The sequence below is a fragment of the Solenopsis invicta genome, chromosome 5 (assembly GCF_016802725.1).
Source record: "Solenopsis invicta isolate M01_SB chromosome 5, UNIL_Sinv_3.0, whole genome shotgun sequence".
Taxonomy (NCBI): Eukaryota; Metazoa; Arthropoda; class Insecta; order Hymenoptera; family Formicidae; genus Solenopsis; species Solenopsis invicta.
Window position 1 is genome coordinate 20495255 of NC_052668.1, and position 22941 is coordinate 20518195.

At 36.3% G+C, this 22941-nt stretch overlaps 1 protein-coding gene across 3 annotated transcripts in view; it reads right to left on the bottom strand.

Annotated features, from left to right (window-relative positions):
- Positions 1-2669: 2669 nt before the first annotated feature.
- Positions 2670-22941, bottom strand: part of LOC105195102 (insulin-like peptide receptor) — a 44483-nt gene continuing 24211 nt past the window's right edge. For 2 of the 3 annotated variants that reach the window (XM_011160339.3, XM_026133454.2), the window contains exons 3-12: positions 11312-11486; positions 10835-11081; positions 8900-9005; positions 6854-8260; positions 6387-6679; positions 5742-6125; positions 5100-5635; positions 4525-5017; positions 4204-4448; positions 3452-4106 (exon numbers count right to left, since the gene is read on the bottom strand). In XM_011160339.3, the coding sequence (XP_011158641.1) occupies positions 3452-4106; positions 4204-4448; positions 4525-5017; positions 5100-5635; positions 5742-6125; positions 6387-6679; positions 6854-8260; positions 8900-9005; positions 10835-11081; positions 11312-11486 (4541 nt within the window). 3 annotated transcript variants of the gene reach the window in all.

Sequence of the window (22941 nt, forward strand, 5' to 3'; positions counted from 1 at the left end):
AATTCGATTATTTCATCAAGAATTCGGAACGAATTTTGCGATCAGTGTACTTGATTAGAGGTAACAGTATTCCAATAAATAAATGCCTAATCGTTTAGCTTGGCACGTTAGAAGTGAACAGAATTAGGCGTGTAAAAAAAAAAGCGAAAGATAAACATAGATGACCGCATGATCGTTAATCTATGTAGAATCGCCAAGAGCGATAGAGAAGAAAAGAGGTTGAATAGTGGATACTTCCAAAATAAAACAAAAAAAATGATGACACGTCAGGATTTACGATTTTTACAGGTTTTATCTAAAATTACATTTTTTTCTTCCTCATATTTTTTTTCCCTACGTTGTTTTATATCTGTACACAAACTGTGATGTTGCAATTTTTTGTATTCAATACACTTGTATGTTATAAACAGTATTAGATATTTGTTATTAGATCACCGATACTTTGCTCGTTGATACACAGGGTATTCTGAGATTAAAGCATTATTTTTCTTTATAATAAATAATTTTTTGATAAATTTGGGGATCAGTTTTCGAACGGTTAGTTTTAGCGAAACTAAAAAAAAAATTGTGCTCCAGTTACATTTAAAAATAATAAATAATAAAATAAAATTTTCATGTGTAAAATAGCATGCCTGTATACATGTATTATATGAGTATAATCTTTCATTTAAAATTGCACTTTAAAATAATTTTATTTATATATATTATTAAATATTTGTATGTGTATGTAAATAACAAGAAAAAATCTTGTACATTTGATTTTAACAAAGATCTGATCATTTAATGGATTAGATAGGAAATATAAAAAATTAAATGATTTAAACAAGGAATATTCCTTTAAATAGTGTCGCGTGAAAAGAGATCAATTGACACACATCAATTCAACAAAAACAAAAAATAAAAAAAAATAAAAAAACTTACAAAGAAAGTTATAACAATAATTTCAGATACCTGTTTATATGTTGCTTTATCGCATTTGCTCTGATAAGTAACGAGTCAAAGTGGCGCGTATACACACGCGATATTGTAGGAACGAAACAACCATGGATCGCAGTAATAAATCTCGTAGTAGACTAAATATACCGTTGAACGGGGATGCACGGTGTAAAAACAAACGAAATAAATCATCAAGAGGAGGGCGTTTGCGGATATGGAACAGTCTGGAACTTCTACCATTTTGTCTTGTATCTTTAACTTACTGAGAGATTACGGATGTACAGTGGGATTAGCTAATCAGTCTTGTGTTAGAGGCTCGTTATGTCTAGACTCAACTGCATTACGTTGCGTTGTTCGTATAATAACTCTCTCCCTAGCTCATTCTGTTTAGGATTCATCCAATATTATTTATCTCGCGACTGTAACGATTACACGGGTTTTCAACCTCTTCCCGTGTCCGTCAATCTTGTTTCTCACTGGGCTCTAAAACAGTCTACGTTCTCTCGTTCTCTACTCAAAAGCATGGCGTATGCCTCTGAATTTCGTAGTTTATTTCGTGGAGCAACACAGAAACGATTACGCAACGGCTTAAGAGCGATATCTTATGCCGCGGAACTGTGGTAGCTGTTTATGGTATATAAATAGCGTGGATGATCCTATTGCACGATATGAAGACTATGAACTCATGACTGTAAATTGCACAGTGAATCTTTGTGGTATATATTAACTTTCAGTCGAAAAGTGGTACTCGTTTGCAATGAGAGAAATATGCTGTATATCTTCCATCTTGGAGGATATCACGAGAGGTGTGTTCTTGGAGAAAGCGCGATTTCATGTGCCAGCTCCACGAAATAGTATTACGCACATATCATATAGCTTATGTCATATGTACAAGGTACGTCAAAAAAAGTTCAGAAGCGCAATAGCAACGTAAAAGAAATTTTGACAAAATTAACGCTTATTTCATATTTACGCATCAGATTCAGTAAAGTTTGCATTGGGACAGATAAACATCTAATTTCTTTTGCAATTATTGTTAAATTATTTAGCTCTGAAACTTTTCGAACATGCATATAGCTATATGTCTTATGTTTTTTTTTTAAATCTCTGTATTCGTGGATTGTCGAGATACAGAATGAGAAACGAGGATGAAGTGCCGCCCAAATTAATATCGGTATTATTACATTTGTGACAGAATTTTGAAAAATTAAAATATAATATTAATATTGAATTTAAAGATTAGACGCGCTAATCGCTTTCATTTAAGATTTCACCATAATTACAATAAAAAGACTAAAACAGAGACTATATGAACTTTTTGCAAATTATATCGCAAATACTCATTGATCACTACTGAAACCTTTCAATTTGAAAAAAAGGTCCTTACTCTCTAATTCTCCTATTATATAATATATCGAACGATTGATAGATTCAGAATTCTTGGATCAACTGATATAACAAAGTCAAAAATATTAAAACGTAGAAAACATAAATATAATAGAAATTTATAAATTAGAGGAACGCGATATATATTTGCTAAGTTCATATATACTTGTGTATTCTGAATCACTCCTCTACACACATACTTTCCAACATATCTATATCACTATACGAGTTCGAAGCTTAAAATCATGCAAAGTGGCGACTAGGCGTAATTCACAAAATTTATAAAATGTGGTCTTTTCGCTGTGAACAAAATGTCGTACCAACGCGGTAGTCGACCTAATTGCCACTTTGGTTTTTTATTAGATTTATTATAAACTCAGAAAAAAAATAAACCAATACTATACAATGTATAATTACAGCAGAAATTGCGCAAAAACAGCGCATTTTGCGACTGAAAATGAAAATCTATGGATATAAATAATAAACCTGCTTAATTCTTTGATCCACGCTTACACGCTAGGTAATTAATGTAGAGAGAAGTTACTACATGCTTGTCAATGGATAATGTGCACTGCTGATGAGACGGCTGCACGTTTCTCACAATGTAGGGCCAAATTTCAAGAGGAGAGGATTCTGACTTGAATCGCAATCGTCTGTAATAACTCCACGATAATGGCGTTTTTAGCATAGAGTAAACTCTCCGTATTAATATATACTACAACTTCAAAAAGACAGTATCTGATATAAATATATTCGCTGCTTATTTTCAACATGCATCGCAGCGCAACAAATATATAATTAACTGTACACGCGTAGCGATATTAATTACATTTAGAGAGACGGAATTAAGACATGGTAACACCCGTATAAGGAAACTCCACTTGTTTGTTAGGACCTGTTTACTCTTAGTCACGTCTAGACGTTTAAAATATAGACTTATGAGTATAACTTGTATGTTAGCTAGAACATACTAACATCCTTTTCATGTACAAAAAAAATGCTGCTCGATGTAATCCATTCAAAACGATAATCCAGGACGCTCGGAAAAATTTGGCACAGACACTGCCTTTTTTTTGTTGGAATACTCATATTCGATTCACTCCAAGTGATAAAATTTCGTACAGCGAAGCTACGTGGTCGTACTACCGATGTAACCGTTATTCAACGTTTCCGATTTGTTCATGTAATCGCCCGTGTGCTTTTTGTTATTTTCCGTTTTATTACCGTTAATCTGAATGTCCATGACATCTACCGATGGAAATTCTACGTGTAACGAAATTATCTCCTTCTTTTCGATACCCGATATGATTTCAAGACTCCTGTTTTCGTAATCGGGATCGTCTCGAAGCTTAGACGGATTTGGGCTGTCGAGAAAATTTCGCTTAACCAAACTCTGTGGACTTGCAGACTTCCCTAGAGAACTTTGACTCACGTTACCGCGAGAAGTACTTTTCTTATAAATAAAAGGCGAGCTGACCGATTTAAGGCTGCCTACAAAAGGCGAGTTTAACGTGTCCTTACTAGATACGAGCGAATCCCCGGAAATACCGCCGAATTCATCAAATCCAGCTTTGGGTACTTTTGTAGAGTTCATGTCATGGAAATTAGAAGTAGCTTTTGAGGTTTCGCCGAACGAATCTACTTCGTATTGTGGACTTAAGTTATTTTTAATACTGCGAGGCTCAAAACTTGCAAAGTCGCCAAAGTCTTGACGCAGCGGCGAATCTTCTTCTCCTTCTATTTCTTCCTCCCGTAAATCTTGTAAAGCAACCATTTCTAGATCCCTGTTTAAATTAAATAATCAAATTGTAAAAACCAAACAATTAAATAGTTTAATTATTCAAATGTGCAAATGATAATAATAATATAAAATATACTTACTGGTCATTTTGTGGCGAATGCGAATTATTTTGATTTCGAGCTTCGATACCTTCCGGACTATGATAAAAGCTAACATTCTCGAAACCCTCTATACTAACTTCTTGCAATAACAGAGTCTCGATGTCTATAAAGGTAGGTCTTCTCGTGGCTCTGTGATTCCAGGTACGTCTCATTAAATTGTACAGTGAGTCAGGACAATTTTCTGGTCGTTCCATAACTCCTCCTTCAATTACGTAACGTAATACCTAAGAACAACAAAATAATAATTTAGAGAAACATGTAATACAACCAAAATTATCTTCTCGCAGAATTCGTACTCACCTGGTCATTCGACAAGCCTTGATATGGCTGCGAAGCGAGCGTTACCATTTCCCACAGAACAACTCCGTAACTCCAAACGTCAGAGAAACTGGTAAATACGCCATCCTTCAAACTTTCTGGTGCCATCCATCTGACTGGTAGTAGCCCCTTAGATCCTTTTCGATAGTAATCAGTTTCGTATATGTCTCTCGTCATGCCAAAGTCACCGATCTTTACAGTGAGATCCTCAGCTACCATACAATTGCGAGCAGCTAAGTCTCTATGGACAAATTTCTTTGCAGAAAGGTAAGACATGCCGTCCGCAATTTCGACCGCCATTTGTAGGATTTCTCTTAATGTTGGAGGTTGTTTGGAGTTCTCGCACACGTCTGGTCGATGACTTCTCAAATACGTTTTTAAATCACCGTTCACCATTAATTCCATAACTACCAATGTAGGTTGACCCTGCGACACTACGCCCAGTAGTCTGACAACGTGATGAGTGTTAAAAGCCCTTCAACGTGAAAATTATAATAGATTAGAATCTAAAATAAAGAGATACAAAATATCGCTAGCAAGTAATCAATTCCTCTTACTTCATGACGGAAGCCTCGTTAAGGAATTCTATTCGTTCACGGTCGGTTGCATTTTCATTTACGGTTTTTACGGCGCACCGTACTTCCGGTTTGCCTTTTACGACGTCTTTGGCCAATCCCTCGTATACCATACCGAAAGAACCATTCCCTAATTCTCGTAATAACTGAATTTTTTTTCTGGGTACTTCCCATTCGTCCGGCACGTAACTGGTGCTCACATATTCTGGATTCACTGTTGCGATAAGCCTCATACTGGGCACATTTCTCATTGATTTCTTTTTGATTACGTAGCTTATGAAAAAAATGATTACTATTGTCATAACGCCAATTATCGAGCAGATGACAATCCAAAATTCACTAAGTGTATCAGATTCCTCTATAGAAAAGTATTTCACTTCGGTGTACGCGCCATTTCCAGCTAAACTGGTAGCTCGTACTTTTATAGAATAATTTCCGGCAGGAAGTTCCTTCAAGGTGTATCTGTTGCCCAGTTTGACAAAGTCGCGTCTTGTGATACATACCACTGTTGCTTGTATCTGTGTAACACAGGAAAGATTATATTATAGATGACACCAATATACTCTAAATTACTATATACAATAAAAACTAAAATTAATATTTAATAAAAAATATGTTACTTACATTTTGTATATCAATTCTTTTATACTCAATCTGATACGTGACTATTAGGCCGTTGGGTTGAGGCGGTTCGTCCCAAGACAACGTAATTATAGTGAGACTGTTATTTTCGCCAGATTTAGTCAATGTAAAAGTGTTTGGTGGAATATTATCTGCGTTTTCCATGGCTAACGTACGATACGTTTTCATACTCTTCATCGAACAATTTTTACTCTTTGTATCATTCAATTCACTCGCATCTAGCTCTCGGCAAGCTTGAACCTCAATATTGTATGCAGTAAAATGCCGGAGATTTCTCATGACAAAAGTAAGATTCGTGCTAGGTATTATTCGTTCGAATACTAACACCGAACCATTCTCCATTTTATCGCTAATGCTTTCCCAATTCTAAACATAAAATATCGAGAGTATTTAATTTTAAGTGACAATGTAAAATACTGTAATTAAATGCATATCAATCGAAGTATATAATATTGTTTCATTTCGTACTAATATCTTTTTACGTTACTACTGCCAAAATGGAAATAATCAATTTATTTGTGATATAAAATACTCATCTTCAAATAATCATCTTCAAATTATTATTTGTAAATAGAGTAATCAAGTAAATAAATCATTATGGATATAGAGAATGATATGAAATTTTACCTGAACTTTTTTGAACGTGGGCTCTTTGGCTAATTGCGCCGCGATTAACATTTCACTATCAGTGTGGCGTCTTCTACGCGACTGCGCTCGTTTTATATAAACCTGATTGTGTAACGCGTTCTCGAAGGCGATCGAACTGGAAACTTCTTTTTCAAGCATCGATTGATCCGTCACTTCTCGATCTGAACAGAGGCACGAATCGGTTTTCGAAAACTCTTTCTCTAACTCGAAATACTTCTTTTCTTCCTCTGCTACGACTTCCTCCGGTGATTTTGTCTCAAGCAATGGCATAGCTAAAATTAGTAATAATTTATTAATAATTAATTTTTCACTGTTATGTGAAAACTGTTATGTAACCACAAAATAGGTGCGCACTCATAATTGTGATCAATACTTGTACTAATAAAAAATTTTCATTACATTGTATTACTATATACTATTGAAAAAAATTAAATAATTTTAATTACGTTCGTCACAATAATTCCTTTGGTCGATAAAACTCTGATCATCGGGTTCCCAACGGCCAACAATTCGATAATGCGTCAAATTTCCATTTTTTTTAACCGGCGGAAACCAGGATATAACCAACTCGTTGCTAGAATTACTCCAAGTCGATAAAGCTCTGGGCGAACCAGGCGCATCCGGCTTTGTCGTAAAGTACGTGATTTTACTCTGCGCGCCTGATCTTTCCGTGGCTATGGTGTAAGTCTTAACATAGTAAGCATATTGAGTATACGGCTTCAGCTGAGTCAGTATATGAAGGTGCTCTTGTAAGTCCGTATGAGTGCTATTCTGTGTCTGATTGGCAAACAGCGTCGTACTGTCAGCGGAAACATCCTCCACTCGCCAACCATCACCGCCACAAGCATCGCGGCCATCGTACATCGTTATGTTCTGATTAGGCGCTTCGATAAAGTAAACAACGTAACCCAAAAGAGACCGGATATCGTGATGCTTAAAGGCCGTCCATTTAATAATAGCTCCCACAGGTGTCCTCCAAGTGACCCGAGTCTCCAGCTCGGTGACGTTACATGCGATTTTGTCTCCGTTGCTATTAGACGCCACGTCGTGATCGGTGAATTCTTCCAAGTTGGCCTTCAATCGCAACTTTTCAATCTCGTGCAGACACAATTTCGGATTGAAATGAAAAAAGAGTCTAGCAGGTCCTGTTTTGGCCAAAATAGTGATGTTCTTGTGCGTGTTCCAATCCCAGAGTTCCTGAAGGTTCTGATTATCGAGGACGGAGAGACTGTACTTGCTCTCGGAATCGTTACCGCGTATCACGCGCAGATTCTTTAGAAAATTGAGGGATATTAGCGGAAAGCTGCGAACAATTCTCAAGGAACCGTCTATCTCCTCGATCATGCCTAGATTGTCCTCGAGTTCCTTTACAATGTTTTTGCCACCGCGTATCTCTATCTCAAGGCTACCCGTGAGGTGTGTGCATCCACGCAATTTTTGTGCCGTTTCGATACTCATCACTTTCGCAGCAGAGCATTCTCTCAAGCACTGTCGACCTTCGCACTTTTGGCAGGACACGTTGCCATGATCCTCACTTTCCATGTAACCTGCAGGACACTCGATCACGCAGCTATCGTTAAACGGCTTGTACGGGTGCTGCTTTATCATCTCATCTTCATTCTTGTACATCGACTTTGGCATCTGACGGCATTCCCATTCTTCGATGCAACGTCGATTCATAAACTTGTATTTGCCTCTTGGACAACGGTCTTTGCACTCTTTGCCGTTTATTACCACGTTTCTGCAAACGGAACAATCGTTGGCTGTCGGTCCCGTGCATCCGCCCAAACAAAATGGATGGCAGCATTGTCCCGTAGAGTTGCAAGCTCTATCCTCGCACTTCCGATCACATACTATTAAGACAAAATTGTTACATTAAAATCAAATGCTAAACTTACATTTTTTTGTGAATTAAATAAATAACTTGCGAGTCACGCAAATAGAGATTTATCTGATAGTGGCGAGCCTTTTAAAAATTTTTAATAAAAAATTGTCATGATTGTCGGACTTTCAAAAGTCGAGATATTATTGTAAAACGAAAGAAACAGAATATACATTAGCTATAGATTTACCGCATATTCATGTAAATATTTAAGTTAACAATATATATTTTTTTTTACATGTTATTCAAATATCTCTCAAAACATTTTCGTACATTTATTCAGTTCATTCACAAAAAAAAGAATAAATGCAATTTTCAAACAACTTAACTTTCCAGTTCTCTTAAATAGCATATATTAATTTTAATTTGATACTGTTTTTCTGTATAGAAGCATTCTCATAAGATATATTTACATACATGAAAAAATATACAACTGTAAATTCTACGATCTGAAATAAAAAATTGAATAAAATTCTCTAAGCAAATTTAAATAAAAATTTCCAAAGTTAAACATCGCTGTTGCCCGTGGCAATTTTCATAAGGATCCAATTCAATATTCGACTTGATACAATACAATTGCGAATATAATCGATCGATTGTCATAACTTACTACGTTGGCAGTGTTGTACATTCCAGCACAAATTCTGATCGGGTTTCGTCTGTCTTGTTGGGCATTTTCTAGGGCACATCGGACAACCGTTTGATGGCTTATTGTCCTGTAAATAAAATGTGAATACATGATAAACATATACATGATAAAACAATGTTATGTATTTGTGCGTTTTCGCATATTTTTTCTTGCAATTAGTCTCAAAATTTGTCTCTTAAATTTGTTTCTGGCGCCCTCATTATCTTTTATATGCTATCGCGAGAAGTTTCAGACTCAATAAGATATAAAAGTAAAAACGCCTCTATAAAATTATAACTCTTAAACATGCTACTTAAATCGACACGAGAAGTACTTTAGCATATAATGAAGCAATGAAAATACGTTAGCATTTTTAACTTGACACCTCTTGTGCATAAAGATTTATTATCAGAATCTAATCCGGTCACTTTATTGCTATTTTCGTCCAATTGATTTTATTTTATATTTACACAGAGAGAACGGTTTTTCTAAAGCATCTAAAAATTTAGCTATAAATCTGAAAATAATTTTGTAGAGCAATCGTCAAAATGATTATTTTGGCTACTATAAGCATGATAATAATTTCGACATTTTACAAACAAAATTAAGCAACCAGCTTGAGTCTTACATAATTGTTTGGAGGGTTCAACAAAATTATTTTCAGATTTGTAACTAGCTATGTTTTTAGGTATTCGAGAAAAATGTTTTTCCCGTATATGTATCAGTTGTAAATATATTTTTGCGAGTGTTAAGCGAATCAACGAAGTGCAACCTCTATGTATTTTAGGAAAAAGAAATGACGTTTTTTTAAGTAGATTATAGGAATTCTTTTTCGCTACCGCGTGGAAACTATATATGTAAGAAAAAAAAGAGAACTAAGAAACAATACTATACTATACTATACGTCGAAACTAATACAAAGGTCAAAAAACACATTGCGAAAGGCTCATATTCGATGATCAAAAGTGTATCGTTTCTCGCAACGATACACTTTTCACAAAATATTCGGTACTACTTCTATGGGCATAACTCAAAAAAAGAAAGTCGATGATCAAACGAGTAAAAAAAATTTACGCATAAATAATGCTAACACTATAGACATGTATTACGTTGTATTCGTATTATTTAGTTGTAGATATGCGGTGATCGCATGGCTTTACTCATACGATGCTAAAGTGATTCGATTGTTTCAGAAGGTACATGTATATTGTATTGTATTATGGCAAAGCGTATTGTCACTACTACGTCGTCATTTCTCAGTTTTATTATACCAAATTTCCACGGTGCATTACTTTGCACACTGCACATTCATTGTAAAATGAATCAAGTTATTTTTTCAACCATTTCCGCTTTAGATTTCTTGTCTCTTAACAATTCATTGATAAGAAAGACGCTGTGAAGCATGACAACTATGACGAGTCACGCGCGTTGCGGTAGATATTCCTGTTTGGTCCAAATAGTGTGACTGATTGTGAGTGTGACTAGAAATTCGCGCTCTTTTTTAAAAGAGAAACTTAGATTATCGATTATTATAAGTTACCAGGATCACTGCGCCAGTCGCTGAACGATCACCAATAAATAACTGTTTAAGAAAAATAATATAAAACTAATATTGTGTCAATTAATTGATTTTTCATTTAATTTTCACACGGATTTGATTAAAATATTATTCTTTCTTATTCGAAAGTGTAATGATATTAAATTATTTTGTTTATTAATCAGCTTTATACCATTTTGATGCCCGTTGGACGTTGTCAATACGAATTATTCACGGAGCAAAGATAGGACTATCGACGGTGTACGCCGGTCTTTCGAGTCTTAGATAAACTTACTCTTATCTTGACCTATCGAATCTTGCTAATAATACCCTATCTCTATTTAAGTGTTGCACCGAGGTAAAAAATCGAAGGTACTTACCTTTATAAAGTGCTCTCCATTTCCAGCTTTGGCGATGATATCCCAGTCGATCGTGTCGACAAAGCAGAGCATCGGGTTCTTTTCGAAATGCACAGATCCACGTAGAATGTTTGTCAGGGAATGAAGACCAATTTCCTGAAGATGCATCATCTCGAATGCCATGAGAGCGTAATTCATAATAAGAGAATTACCGCGAATGACCGCCAGATTTGGAAACAGCTGGCCGATGGTTTTCAGTCCGTTTACCCTGAAAAATACGAGTAAACGAATGCAAGGTTAAAAAGTATAAGGATACACACACACACACACACACACACACACACACACACACACACACACAATATCTCACACACACACACACACACACACACACACACACACACACACACACACACACACACACACACACAATATCTTTTTAAAGCTATGTTATAAATGATATAAATCTGATACTGAATAATTTGCAAATAATCATACCTGTACAAAAGAAGGAAATCAGTGATCTCGACCAGTTCGGGAAAGCTGAAATTGGCGTAGTCCAATGGCTCCGCTCGATCGATCAAGCTAATTTGTACGAAGCCTTCGACCACTTGGCATCCCTTTAGTTTTGAGAACTCGTTCACGTTATTTCTTATGTCTATACTTTGGCACACTGTAACAGAGGAAACCATACCGACGAAATTAATAATGTGACGCTACACAATTTGAGTAAATAATTGCTATACAGACTGTTATTAACAGCTCAACAGAGTGTTTGAAAAAATGACTGTACGATGCCATTAAATCGTGTCCATCTTTTTAAAATCATTTATTAGCGATCATTTATTATTAAATTTTCAGAATTTTTAAGATAATTGAACAGTTATTCCTATTTAAAATGTAATTTTTTCTAAATAATTTGTTGCTGAAACTTAGTTCTTCTTGTTAAAAACTTGTAAAATTTTATAAACAAAAAGTAAAAAAATATTGCTTTATATTTTAAATAATATTGCCTTCATCTTTTATAATTATTGATGATTTAAAAAAAGATAAATAATTTATTATGAGGTAAGTAAGTATAAAATGCTAGAAAAAGTTTTGACATTCTAACAATCAATTTGATATAATTAAGTTCAATTTGACATAATTATTTGGATGGTCTAACAAAATTATTTTTAGATCTGTATTCTGCCAAATTTTTAGATACTTTAAAGCAAAATAGCCTTTTTTTTTCTATGTAAAATCGCTCCGTATTAATCAGGTAAAAATCAAAAATAAGAAATTAGTAGGATGTAATTTTTACAATTGCGAGCGTGTTCTCCAATACCGAATCATGTCTGGCACGCGGCTGCATCAGCGTGCAGCAAGTCAAGCTGGTGCATTAAACCGCGGCTCGCTTCCTCGCGTTTCACTAATCGTCGTATTGGAACGACGGGCTAACGGAAGGTTGTCGAGTCGACGTGCTCGATTTCAACGCTAAAAATACTCGCCGCGCCAGCTGCTGTCGAAATAAACAGGAGGAGACGCACTCCTCCACTATTATTCGCGCGAACTGCATCGTTGTCAGGATCGCTTTATCGAGATAATTTCATCGTACCTGCAACGTTCGTGTTCTCTAAGCTTTCTTTTGGAAATGATCGGAATGATCTCGTGATAAATAACTTTTTCAACAAACGAATCGACACTTTGGAAGGATACTTTTCTCACACGACAACAGTTTGTCCGCAAGAATATGTTGCATTAATATAAATAATTTCGAGGAATAATGAAGAATAGCGTTATCAGCAACGATAAGCGGAGCCAAATGCATAAATTATTTTGTACTTGAGAATAATTGACGGCGTGCCACTATCCTACAGGAATTAGCTGTGAATTGTCTAGACGAAATATTGTATACATCGTCAAAAACCACGTCTTGCCTAAGCTACCAGTGTAGTTTTTGGCAACACACGTTGCCAAAATGCGTGATCAAAGCATACGTTTAAATACAGTAAAAACCATTGTCGACAGGTGCACTGGCAATGTTTTCATTACACATTTGTTTGCTGTCACTCGTCACTGAGAATTGTCAATTAACGAAGTAACGGAAAACCGGTTATTCATCTCATTTATCATTCTATTCATAATTTCATTCGTGTATACTTATATTTTCCATTTTTTAATTGAAAAACGACATTGAAAAAATATCCAAAGTTTTTTACAAAATTACGTGTACCAATGAAAAAAAAAAAAAACAATACAAGTCAATTTTTGCTAAAATTGAGATTAAGAATCAGAAAAGTTAGATAAGAGAGGAAAGGGTGTAGTACTTTTTACCAATTTTAACATTTTTCATGCAAATTTTATTTTGCTATTAAAAAATACAAAAACAACTTTAAAATATTCTTTCGAATATTGATATCTATATATTTTTGTATATTTAAATTGTTCCTTTTTTATATATTTTTTTAACATTAGAAAAAAATTGAATTCTAGTGAAAAAAATAATATATCTCACATTTTTTTATTATTTTTAGAACTACAGTTCTAAAAATTAGAACCGTTTTTTTCAGGTTGTCATATAATTTTTTTGTGTTATTTTACAACACAATGATCGATTCATTTGATCTCAATTATACGACTTGTCCCTAAATAAAAAGGAAGAAGCCTCGTGAAACAGAATAGACGATTTGTAATTTTCATAAATTTTCAACGTTATCGTAGACAGAGTTGGGAAACACAATTAATTATGTGGTATCACATAATTACTCCGTGTAACATCATACGAGAAGGCGTAACATTTCGCTATGCCGACAAAGCTATGCTGAAACCAGCGGTGTCGATGGCGACGAAGCGAGACGAAAGGAGGCGAGGCAGAGCGGCGCGGAGCGAAGCCGTACAAGATGCAAAGGTTTCATTCATAACGAATTGTACGACGCGGTGCATGCGTACAACAACGGCTAGCGTACTATCTACGTGCGTATAATGCGTAAGCAATGCGGATCATCAAAGTGGAATAACAACGTAATTGTCGTAAGAGTTGTCCGATCTGGAGATTGTATTATAAAAACAATCCAACTATTTGACAATGACACAAAGAAAAAAAAAGCAAAAGAAAAGTGTATTTGCGGAGAAACTTAAAAATGATCACAGGGAGGAAATAGAGAAATAGTTGAGTCCTACGTCGCGTGTTTAAATTTTGTCTATCTTTAACGCGTGCGTTATCTTGTTTCTAATTTTAACCGTCTTGTCATCGTATAAACAATTACCAATTACAAATAATTACTAGCTCGGCCCGACGACTCTTTTGCGAATAGTAATGACTGGTTAACACAAGACAAATGCGCATGTAAATGTAGATATAGAGAAACAAAGTATGGACGACCATGGACGACGTCCATGTCTATCCCGTGCAACCGAGTAACGTGCTTTAAAGCCTCAAAGTGTTCGGCGTGTGCTCGCGTTTACGAGGGTATTTCCGTGACGGGTGGAAATTCACCGATTTCTCTCGTTCCTTGCAAGCATGAAGCGAGCGTTGAACCAAAAGATTAATTATGTAAGCGAAAAGGCATGCCTCGAAAATATTACGAAGAAATTTGACCGTTGATCCGGCCGCAAGCGCGTCGGACACGATTGTACATTTTTCGCTTAACACCCTCCCGGGTTCCGCTTTTTAACAAAGTCAAGAATCAGCGAAACTCTCCTTCCGTGAAACGCTGTCGATCGTATTTCACAGCGCGCAGCGGTAGGAAATATAACGTGGGGAAGCGCGAGAGGGGGGTAGCGCAACGAAATTGCAAGGTGGCAACACGCGTGTCGCGCGTTGCACCCGGGACGCAACGTAACGTAACGCAACGCAACGCAACGCAACGCAACGCAGCGCAGCGCAGCCAACGCGCGCGCGCTGTACAAAGGGACGGTTTGGCTTCGGGATTCTCATCGCTTCTGGGTAGCCTACTTAAGAAGTTGCAACGGACGGCGCATTCCAAACACTCTCCTCAAGGTTACTTAGCCATTCACCTAAAGGCCGCGCAGCACTTGGATGTCCTATACATAGACCGAATGTGTACCGATGTGATCGGGGGAAGGGATCTGCGTGTGCACTATCACATTCGTACGATGCTACCCTGTGGCATTCCTCAACGCGGCCTGGTCTGTCTGGCCCGGCCAGGGCCAGGGTCCGGCCCATACTCGACTCGATATAGATGCGACGAGTCGCGCCGCTCCGCTCCGCGCCGCTTCACGCCACGGCAATTCCGTCTCGACTGATTGCTACTTTGTATTCTCGATAAAGGCTGGCTGTGCGACCCAGACATAACGAGGCTCTTCGATCCCGACGAACGTGTCGCGCCCAAGGAAGCGTGATACGTCGCGTCGCGGTCAAGTATGCTACCTTAATGCGAAATATCGCAGAGAACGTCAGCAAACACTTGACGAAATGGTCAAGTAACTCTCTCCCTCTCTCTCTCTCTCTGTAACCCTCTGTAACAGACAGAGGCAATTTCAGATTTCAGATGGTCGTAGGTCACAGGCCTCTTCTCTCGGTTCCTTTCCATAACTAATAATTGCATAGCTTTAATTTGCAAACGGCATAACAAAGTGCACGCACAGTCCTGTCGAGAGCGCGCGGCGATGCGGTGCTTTCCCTTTAATCGATAATTCTCGCATCTCGCGCGTACATCCTGGAATCGGAAAATCGCACGTGGATTAGCAATTGTAAACTGGGAGCAAGGAGTACTCTATAGTACCCTGCAGCGACGCGAGCCGAGGAGATTATAAACATCAACGCGAGATCGTGGAATGTGGTTGTTGCATTATATCCGGAGCTAAAGGAGCTAAACCGGCTATCCGAGCCAAGCGAATCGATGAGGGTACCCCCCGTCGCAAAAAATCAAATGTCTACGCCACTGATGACCGCTACAATATAGTGTACAATGAAGATTGGTCGCCCGAATAAAATGCTCTAGATGCCTGGTGCTCTGTTAACTTTGTTTACTCGAATCATTTTCTCGTATCGAGCTGTTTTATATATATATATATAAAATATTAATCTTTACTTTCAACGAATAGATAATTCAAGCTTAACATTTTTTGTGTAATTATTACTTATATTATTGTTATTTATATTTTATTGCAAAACTATGATTAACGTCACATTCTTCTTACTCTTGTATCTTTCTCTTTTTTTCTTCCGCATATTTTTTTATTATGCGGTAGAAAAAAGAGACAGATACAAGAAAGATAATTTCATTAATAGTTTCATTCTCCAACAGCTCTCTCTTAACGTAGCTCTTTATTTATATATTGTTATAAAATTGCTTCCGTCGATAAATAAAACGGCCAGGATTAAATTAACGAATAAAATTGGCAAGATATTCACATTTGCGCTGCAATCGAGCAACAATAAATAAATAAATAAATAAAACAGTAAAACAATAAATGAAACAATGAAACAAAATGACGGCAAAAATTTGACGTCAGTTATTTCGCAGGCTTCTTTTCACGCAAGTTCGTCCTGCGCGATCGATACTTTGTTGCAAAAGTCCTCGATTAAACCGGCTGCAGAGATGACGCGCAGCAGCATGAAAGGCAAGCGACCGCGTAGTTATGGTTGGCTTGATACGGCCGAAGAAACGAGCAACGCAGCAGCCAACAAAGAATCGCGCGAAAATATATTTTACCATATTTCATACATTTCATGCGCCGATATGGGCGAGTAGACGTATAAAAATTGATGATGCGCGATTTAGAAATCGCTTTGGGAAATTTCGTAATTATTCAAACGACAAAAGATAAAAGCATTGGTCCATGCGGAAGATGAAACGGTCCTGTGCCGCTCTTAGACTTCTATACATAGATACGTTGTTGCACGATCGATAATTCGGCCAAGGTTTCAATTGTGCTCCGTATTCAGTCAAAAAGGAAAGACTGACAAAGTACACGTCAGTTTTTCACTTTTACAACGAAATATATTGCATGACTGATATTGTAATAATAAAACTAATTAAATAGTTTTTTTTTTAATAAAATCGTCCATCTTGTAACGATAATAAATTGTTAATCAAGGCGTTAGGGGCGAAAATAATGCGAATAAAAATGTCGGATGGCGCAGTCCTATAAATAGGCAAATAAGCTACGTAACGGCTCATCATTTTCTCGTGCTTGTGGCTCGTTAGGTTTCATCAAAAGCCGGAAGCCATCGGCTTGTGTGGCGCCACTGGAACCAGCCGCGCAGAGCCCATCGTGTTTTGTGCTGCGCTATTGTGCGAGCGTAGCGAGAGTGTGTGTGTGTGTGTGTGTGTGTGTGTGTGTGTGAGAGAGTGAGAGAGTCGTGGCCGTGTCTTCCGCGCGAAATACGTTCATAAGACACGACTCGATAGCTCTAAAAATAGCTACGTTTCGCGCTTTCCCCCGTGTCGTTTGAATCCCGATGAGCTTCGATGGCGGCGCACACGAGAGAACGGCGATAAATTTATTAAACTCGTCAATGTCTTTGCATACGCCCACGGTAGTCGCATTGAAGATACGTCGTAAATCTTATTGACACACCGCGCGGCGCGTCTTTACGACGCAGCGAACGCTTCGTAAAGTGCACGGTGTTCGTAGCGCCAGGTGCAACATGCGCCGGAGGTCAACGTGACCTCCCTCCCGTACATGCCGGAAGTCCTCGTCTAGACAACTCGCACTCTCTTTTCTGATCCCAAAGCCGGCTGCACCCGCCCGCCCTAAAGCATCTTTGCATCTTTGCATCTTCGCGATTGAAATTTCTGCAAGCATTTCTGCGGCATTCCGCAGTCCTCCGCAATATCAAGGCGGGAGCCTTACCACGCCTAACGATAATTTCAAGGTCCCGCCTTTTGCTTTGCCAAGTACGAGTATATTCCCCTCTCTCGTAAACTCTCGCAACTTTTTAACTATGTCAATACGGCTGAAAAGTTAACTCGGCCCTTGAGTGCTACTCGTATCTTTCTTGCATTAACGCTACTCTGCATGAAAATTCACCTACAAAATTAATAACTTTTTACGCTCTTTTCTACCTTATAAGGTTGCAAGGTGGACTCACTGTTTTAACTCTTTGGACCCTTTGGAGATAACTTTAACTCTTTACTTTTTTCTAATTCTTACAACCAGAAAAAGATTAAGAATAAGTAAAGGAGTAACCGTTTATCTACATTGATGGAAATGGATATAAATGTCTATGTTGCAGTGATTTTTGCTACATAACGTAAATCCGACTAGTTCATACGTTCGTGATAGACAAATATATTTATACGAATCGTCGCATCTTGCGCAATGCTCCGTTAGCCTTTCGAGAGAGCACGGATATCGTTATCGTGTCATCAAACGACTTCTGTCTTCCCTTACCGTGAAGAGGTATGCCACTTAATATTCGAACTGACACACCTTAATTACATCAACCTTACTCGTCCCTTCTATTCCGAGCTTCCTTTAGACCGTCCTTTTCATTCCTTCGCTCTCTCTTCCGCGTACAATCTCGACAGCTCCTTCCTTTAGCGCGTAGCTAGTAAAGCACTTTCCATTAAGTCGGCTAAATGCGAGCGAGCAAGGATTGGTATTCGTAAAGAATAAAGATTGCTTATTTATACCCGTCTGCGCGCATGTATCTGCATATAAATAAGAAATTTTTGGAAATTGTAAAAATTAAAAATTATTATTCTGCACCAAGAACCGCTGTGACTGACACAGGCCTTCTATTCTCGCGTTTTAATTTCGTCAGTCCGATATAACGTATTACTGTTTAAGAAATTTTTATTTATCAGAAAATAAACGTCTATAAATGTCGCCCTGAGACAAATTTATTAATGCCACAGTCGAAAACATATTACCGATCTGCAGATTCAGATAATTCTTACACAAACAAATTCAAAAGGTTAAATTTTTATGAAACAAAAAACTTTATCTTCTAATTTAACTCTTTATCTAACCATTCATTGCACAAGTATGATAATTTTTTTCCTGACATACGATAGATACGTAAGAAAACACAAAGTTGTGAAACTTTAATTAATATTTTGAGACTGAAAATGATTATAAATTATACATTGTATAATTAGTCATTGTACATAATAATATTACTAAAATATTATGGTAATAATAATTATAAATAACTATAAAAATGGTGTTTTTAACTACGATTTTTTACTTATATTCAATTGTATTCACAAATACCAAATAAATTTCTCTCTTATGCAATTGCACAATCCTTACTATTATTAATTATATATTGTACAAATTATGTTAACCTTGATTACTGTCGATGCTTGATTCCGCTCGAATAAAAATGATCGAGATAATATGTCTCTATTCACTAGTTGTGCACAGGTTTTTCCGGACGTTCCTCTTCGTTACGTAAAATGTAAATCAAATAAACAATTAAAAATAAATCAACTATAGAAAATATTTTTTCTTACATGTTATAATAGATTAAGAAAAATGCTCGGAAAAAACATGCTTGCCTTCCATTATTACGCACTAAACAGTGACACAAATACATATACATGTATAATTAATATAAATGTACATTGCTTGTTTACTTTAATCTACGTTAACGACCAATGTTCAGTTATGCCGTCACTGCAGCACATAGTTCCCTTGTTCACTCTACTTTAATTAAAACTAATAGAAGAGGTAAATGTAACAGTAACTTGCCATTTGGCCCATCCGATGGCAACTTGATATGGAGTTAAAAGACGGTTACCATATCGAGTAGATATGGTGCGGAAAATGCACAAAAGTGTTTTTGACTCGATTCGACGATGTGTGTGTGTGTGTGTGTGTGTGTGTGTGTGTGTGTGTGTGTGTGTGTGTGTGTGTGTGTGTGTGTGAGAGAGAGAGAGAGAGAGAGAAAGGGGACAAAAGAGAGGAGAAAAGGGAGATGACGCGGTGCAAACTGAGAAGACTGAGGGTCCAGGTATTTTGCGCATCGCAGGAATGCCATCGGTTCTGTTGTTTTCGACGAAGTAGCTCGCTTTTTTTGTGGCGGAGTATGCAGCTCTTGTCTGTTCTCTTTCTCTCTCCTCGTATCCCATTTTCCCTTGAATTTTCTTTCGTTTCCTTTATTCTCTTTCTCTTTCGCTCTCTCATTTTCTCGGCTGCTGCTTTTCTCTCTTCTTTCTTCATCTAACGATAATACCTACTATTTTGAGGAAATATACCGCTGAATTAAATCGACTTTTGACCAGGAGAGATCTTTGCAAGAAAAAAGAAAAAGGAAGGGATAGACGACGCTCTTTTCATATCTAAACACGAAACATGTCCCGGTATCTAAATAAAACTTTTTCGACTTTGTCAACTTCAACTGATCTTCATTGTCATTCAGAATAACTCTGATCGTAGAAAAAAAATAATAAGAATAGTATTAGCCATGCCGATAACACGAAAGACGATAGCAATGAGGAAATTCCATCTTCAAAGATCAGTGCAGTAAGAAAACATTTTTCTCAACGACTATGCTGTATGAGAATTTTGGGACTGTGGCATAAAACGCGTTTATCGTCCTTGAAATATTTCAAGAAAATGTCAAGTCAGAAAATATTTTTCGTGATACAAGCTTAATCAGGGTAACTCTTAAAATTTAGTAAAAGATTTTTCCAAGCCTAATTCCTTTCAATTTATTTTAATAAAAAAATTCCCTAAGAATTCCAACAACTTAATTCAAAATTCCAAAATTAGAGAATTTTTTTAAATACACTTTTGAAATAAATTTATTGTTACAATGTACGTTCTTAATGTGTTTTAATAATAAATTAATCATAAAGAAAAGTCACTTCAGTTTGAATATTTAAAAAATTTGAGAAGATGTGTAATAGAACAAGTTTATTTTCATCTCTCTTATGATGTATTCTATTGAATCATATATTTTATTAAAAACAGTTTTAGAATTTTGCGATCCCTGAAATCTGGTTGCCCGAGACACGACATAATACTTATAAGCATATCTGATAAACTGATTAATCGATCATCATTGTACATCCAATTGTACTTGCTGATAGCAGCCATCAACATGTATCATCAATGTCCCGAAATTAAAAGATTGGCTGTGAACCATTGCTGAGTATGATTGACACTTTAAGATCATCTCGAACGACATTCCAGATTCGTGAATCGGCTTTCGGAATACGCTATAAAATCTCTCTGTGGACGATTAAATGTACACTGAACAATTATATAGTATATTCTCAACTTCTAAAATAGGCATTAAAAAATTTTTTTAACTTGTAGAAGAGAGAATTCTTCTAAAGGATAAGTTAACAAAGGTATTCTTAATTTTTATAAGATGATAAGCAAGATCAATTTTATTTCGAGAATATAATTTTTTCGGTGTATCAAAGACTCTCTACATACATATGCAATAGTAGTATGTATCTTCGTAATTCTTTCACCATCTTTTTCTCTACCCTAATTATTTTGAACTTTAGAGTATTATTATGTGTGTGAGCAGTAAATTTTTACTCAAATGCTAATTTAAGTTTAGTATAATTTTTGTTATTAATTTGTTCAAATTTTGTTCACTACTTAAAGTAGTATTCAATTTTTTTAACACCTTGCAATCTATAAATTTATAAAAAAGTAAAAAAAAAAAAATTCTTAATGTGGATAAATTTTGTAATGCAGTTGATGTAAGAAAAATTCGAGTAGCAATTCAAGGTTAAGCGAATTTAATCCAGATCTATTTTACAAACTTAAACTTGTGGTTCTTTCGACAGAGAGAAAACTCAAGGAATTTACTACGTTACGTGTATTATTTAATATTATTAGAGATGCTTAGAAATTCTTTACCATCGATCGTAAAAAGAGAATATAATAATTTGATACATCATCCCGGTGGAGCGGCGAGGCATCGTAATTAAAAAAAGTCTTCTCAACCACTCGGCGAATCATGTACGTGCTAAATTGTCATTACGAGGACGTGCACCTTAGGCGCGCTCGCATCGTCGGGACTTTATGTATCGCAAAACAGGCTTACGCGTAGGTGAACTCAGGCTTCTAGGAATGAACGGTAGAGTCTGAGGGGAAACGGAATATAAAACCAGTCGCGATAACCTCCAGGATGCAATTCTAAAACATACTCGTCCGCGATTCATTCCTTCTCTTCCTTTGGCATTATTCTCAACCTCTAACGAGTGCCACGTTAATCCCATATAAAAATTTAAATATCTCCGCTAGCAATTAACGAATTTACTAACCCCGTTTATTATTTTTAGATAGTATGTACTTGATGAAATGTATGTACGTTGCATTATATAAATCATTGATCAATTATCATTTAAGCGATAGATTTTAATGACGCGAAAATCAGTTGATATTACGTTTCGCGTAACGTAATATCGATTGTCAATGAATATCGGTGGAAAGTTTAAAATAAATAAACGAATGCTGGATAAAAATTGAAACGTTTATGGTAATTTTCCAACCTGCTAATAGCATGGCTTAAAGGTCAACTTGTGATAAGACTAACAGACGTGTTAATCAGTATAATCGCAAAATCTCGTTAGATACATAAAATATTTGTGCTGTCCTCTCAGATTAGTTTAGATATCGCCAAAAAAGTATCACTTTCCTCGAAATGTCAGTTGTTCACATTTAAGCGATCGAACAAATGTAAAAATTTTCTTATAGAATCGATTAGTAGCCGATAAGCGGTTGGTAAAGTGAATAAAGAAATTGTCAAATGTGCAACTCTGTATGTTATCTGTTATTAATTTCTTTTTCACATTGTGCTACACACGCATCACGTGTCAGCATCGTTAATTGGACCATTTTGTGACACGAAAAGTTTACGTTATCGTATAAAAGCAGACTTTTTTTTTACGCGGATTCTTGCGACATTGCCGACTTATATGTATATAAGTGAACGCAATCTTTTCAAGTCTCTTCGAGTAGTGTACAAGGAGAGAATTTTTTCTTAGGATTGGAAAGATTGGCCTTCAAATCATGATAATCGTGAGACAATACGGACTTTGAAGAAATTTACTACTTTTGATGAAATTTAGGTAAATTTTACTAAAATTTTATTAAATTTTATCAAATAAATTTTAATTAAACTTTAAATTTTAAAGTAACATTAAAAGTAACATTCTTTAAAGTCCATGTTGTCCCACGACTACCATGATTTTAAGATCAAATTT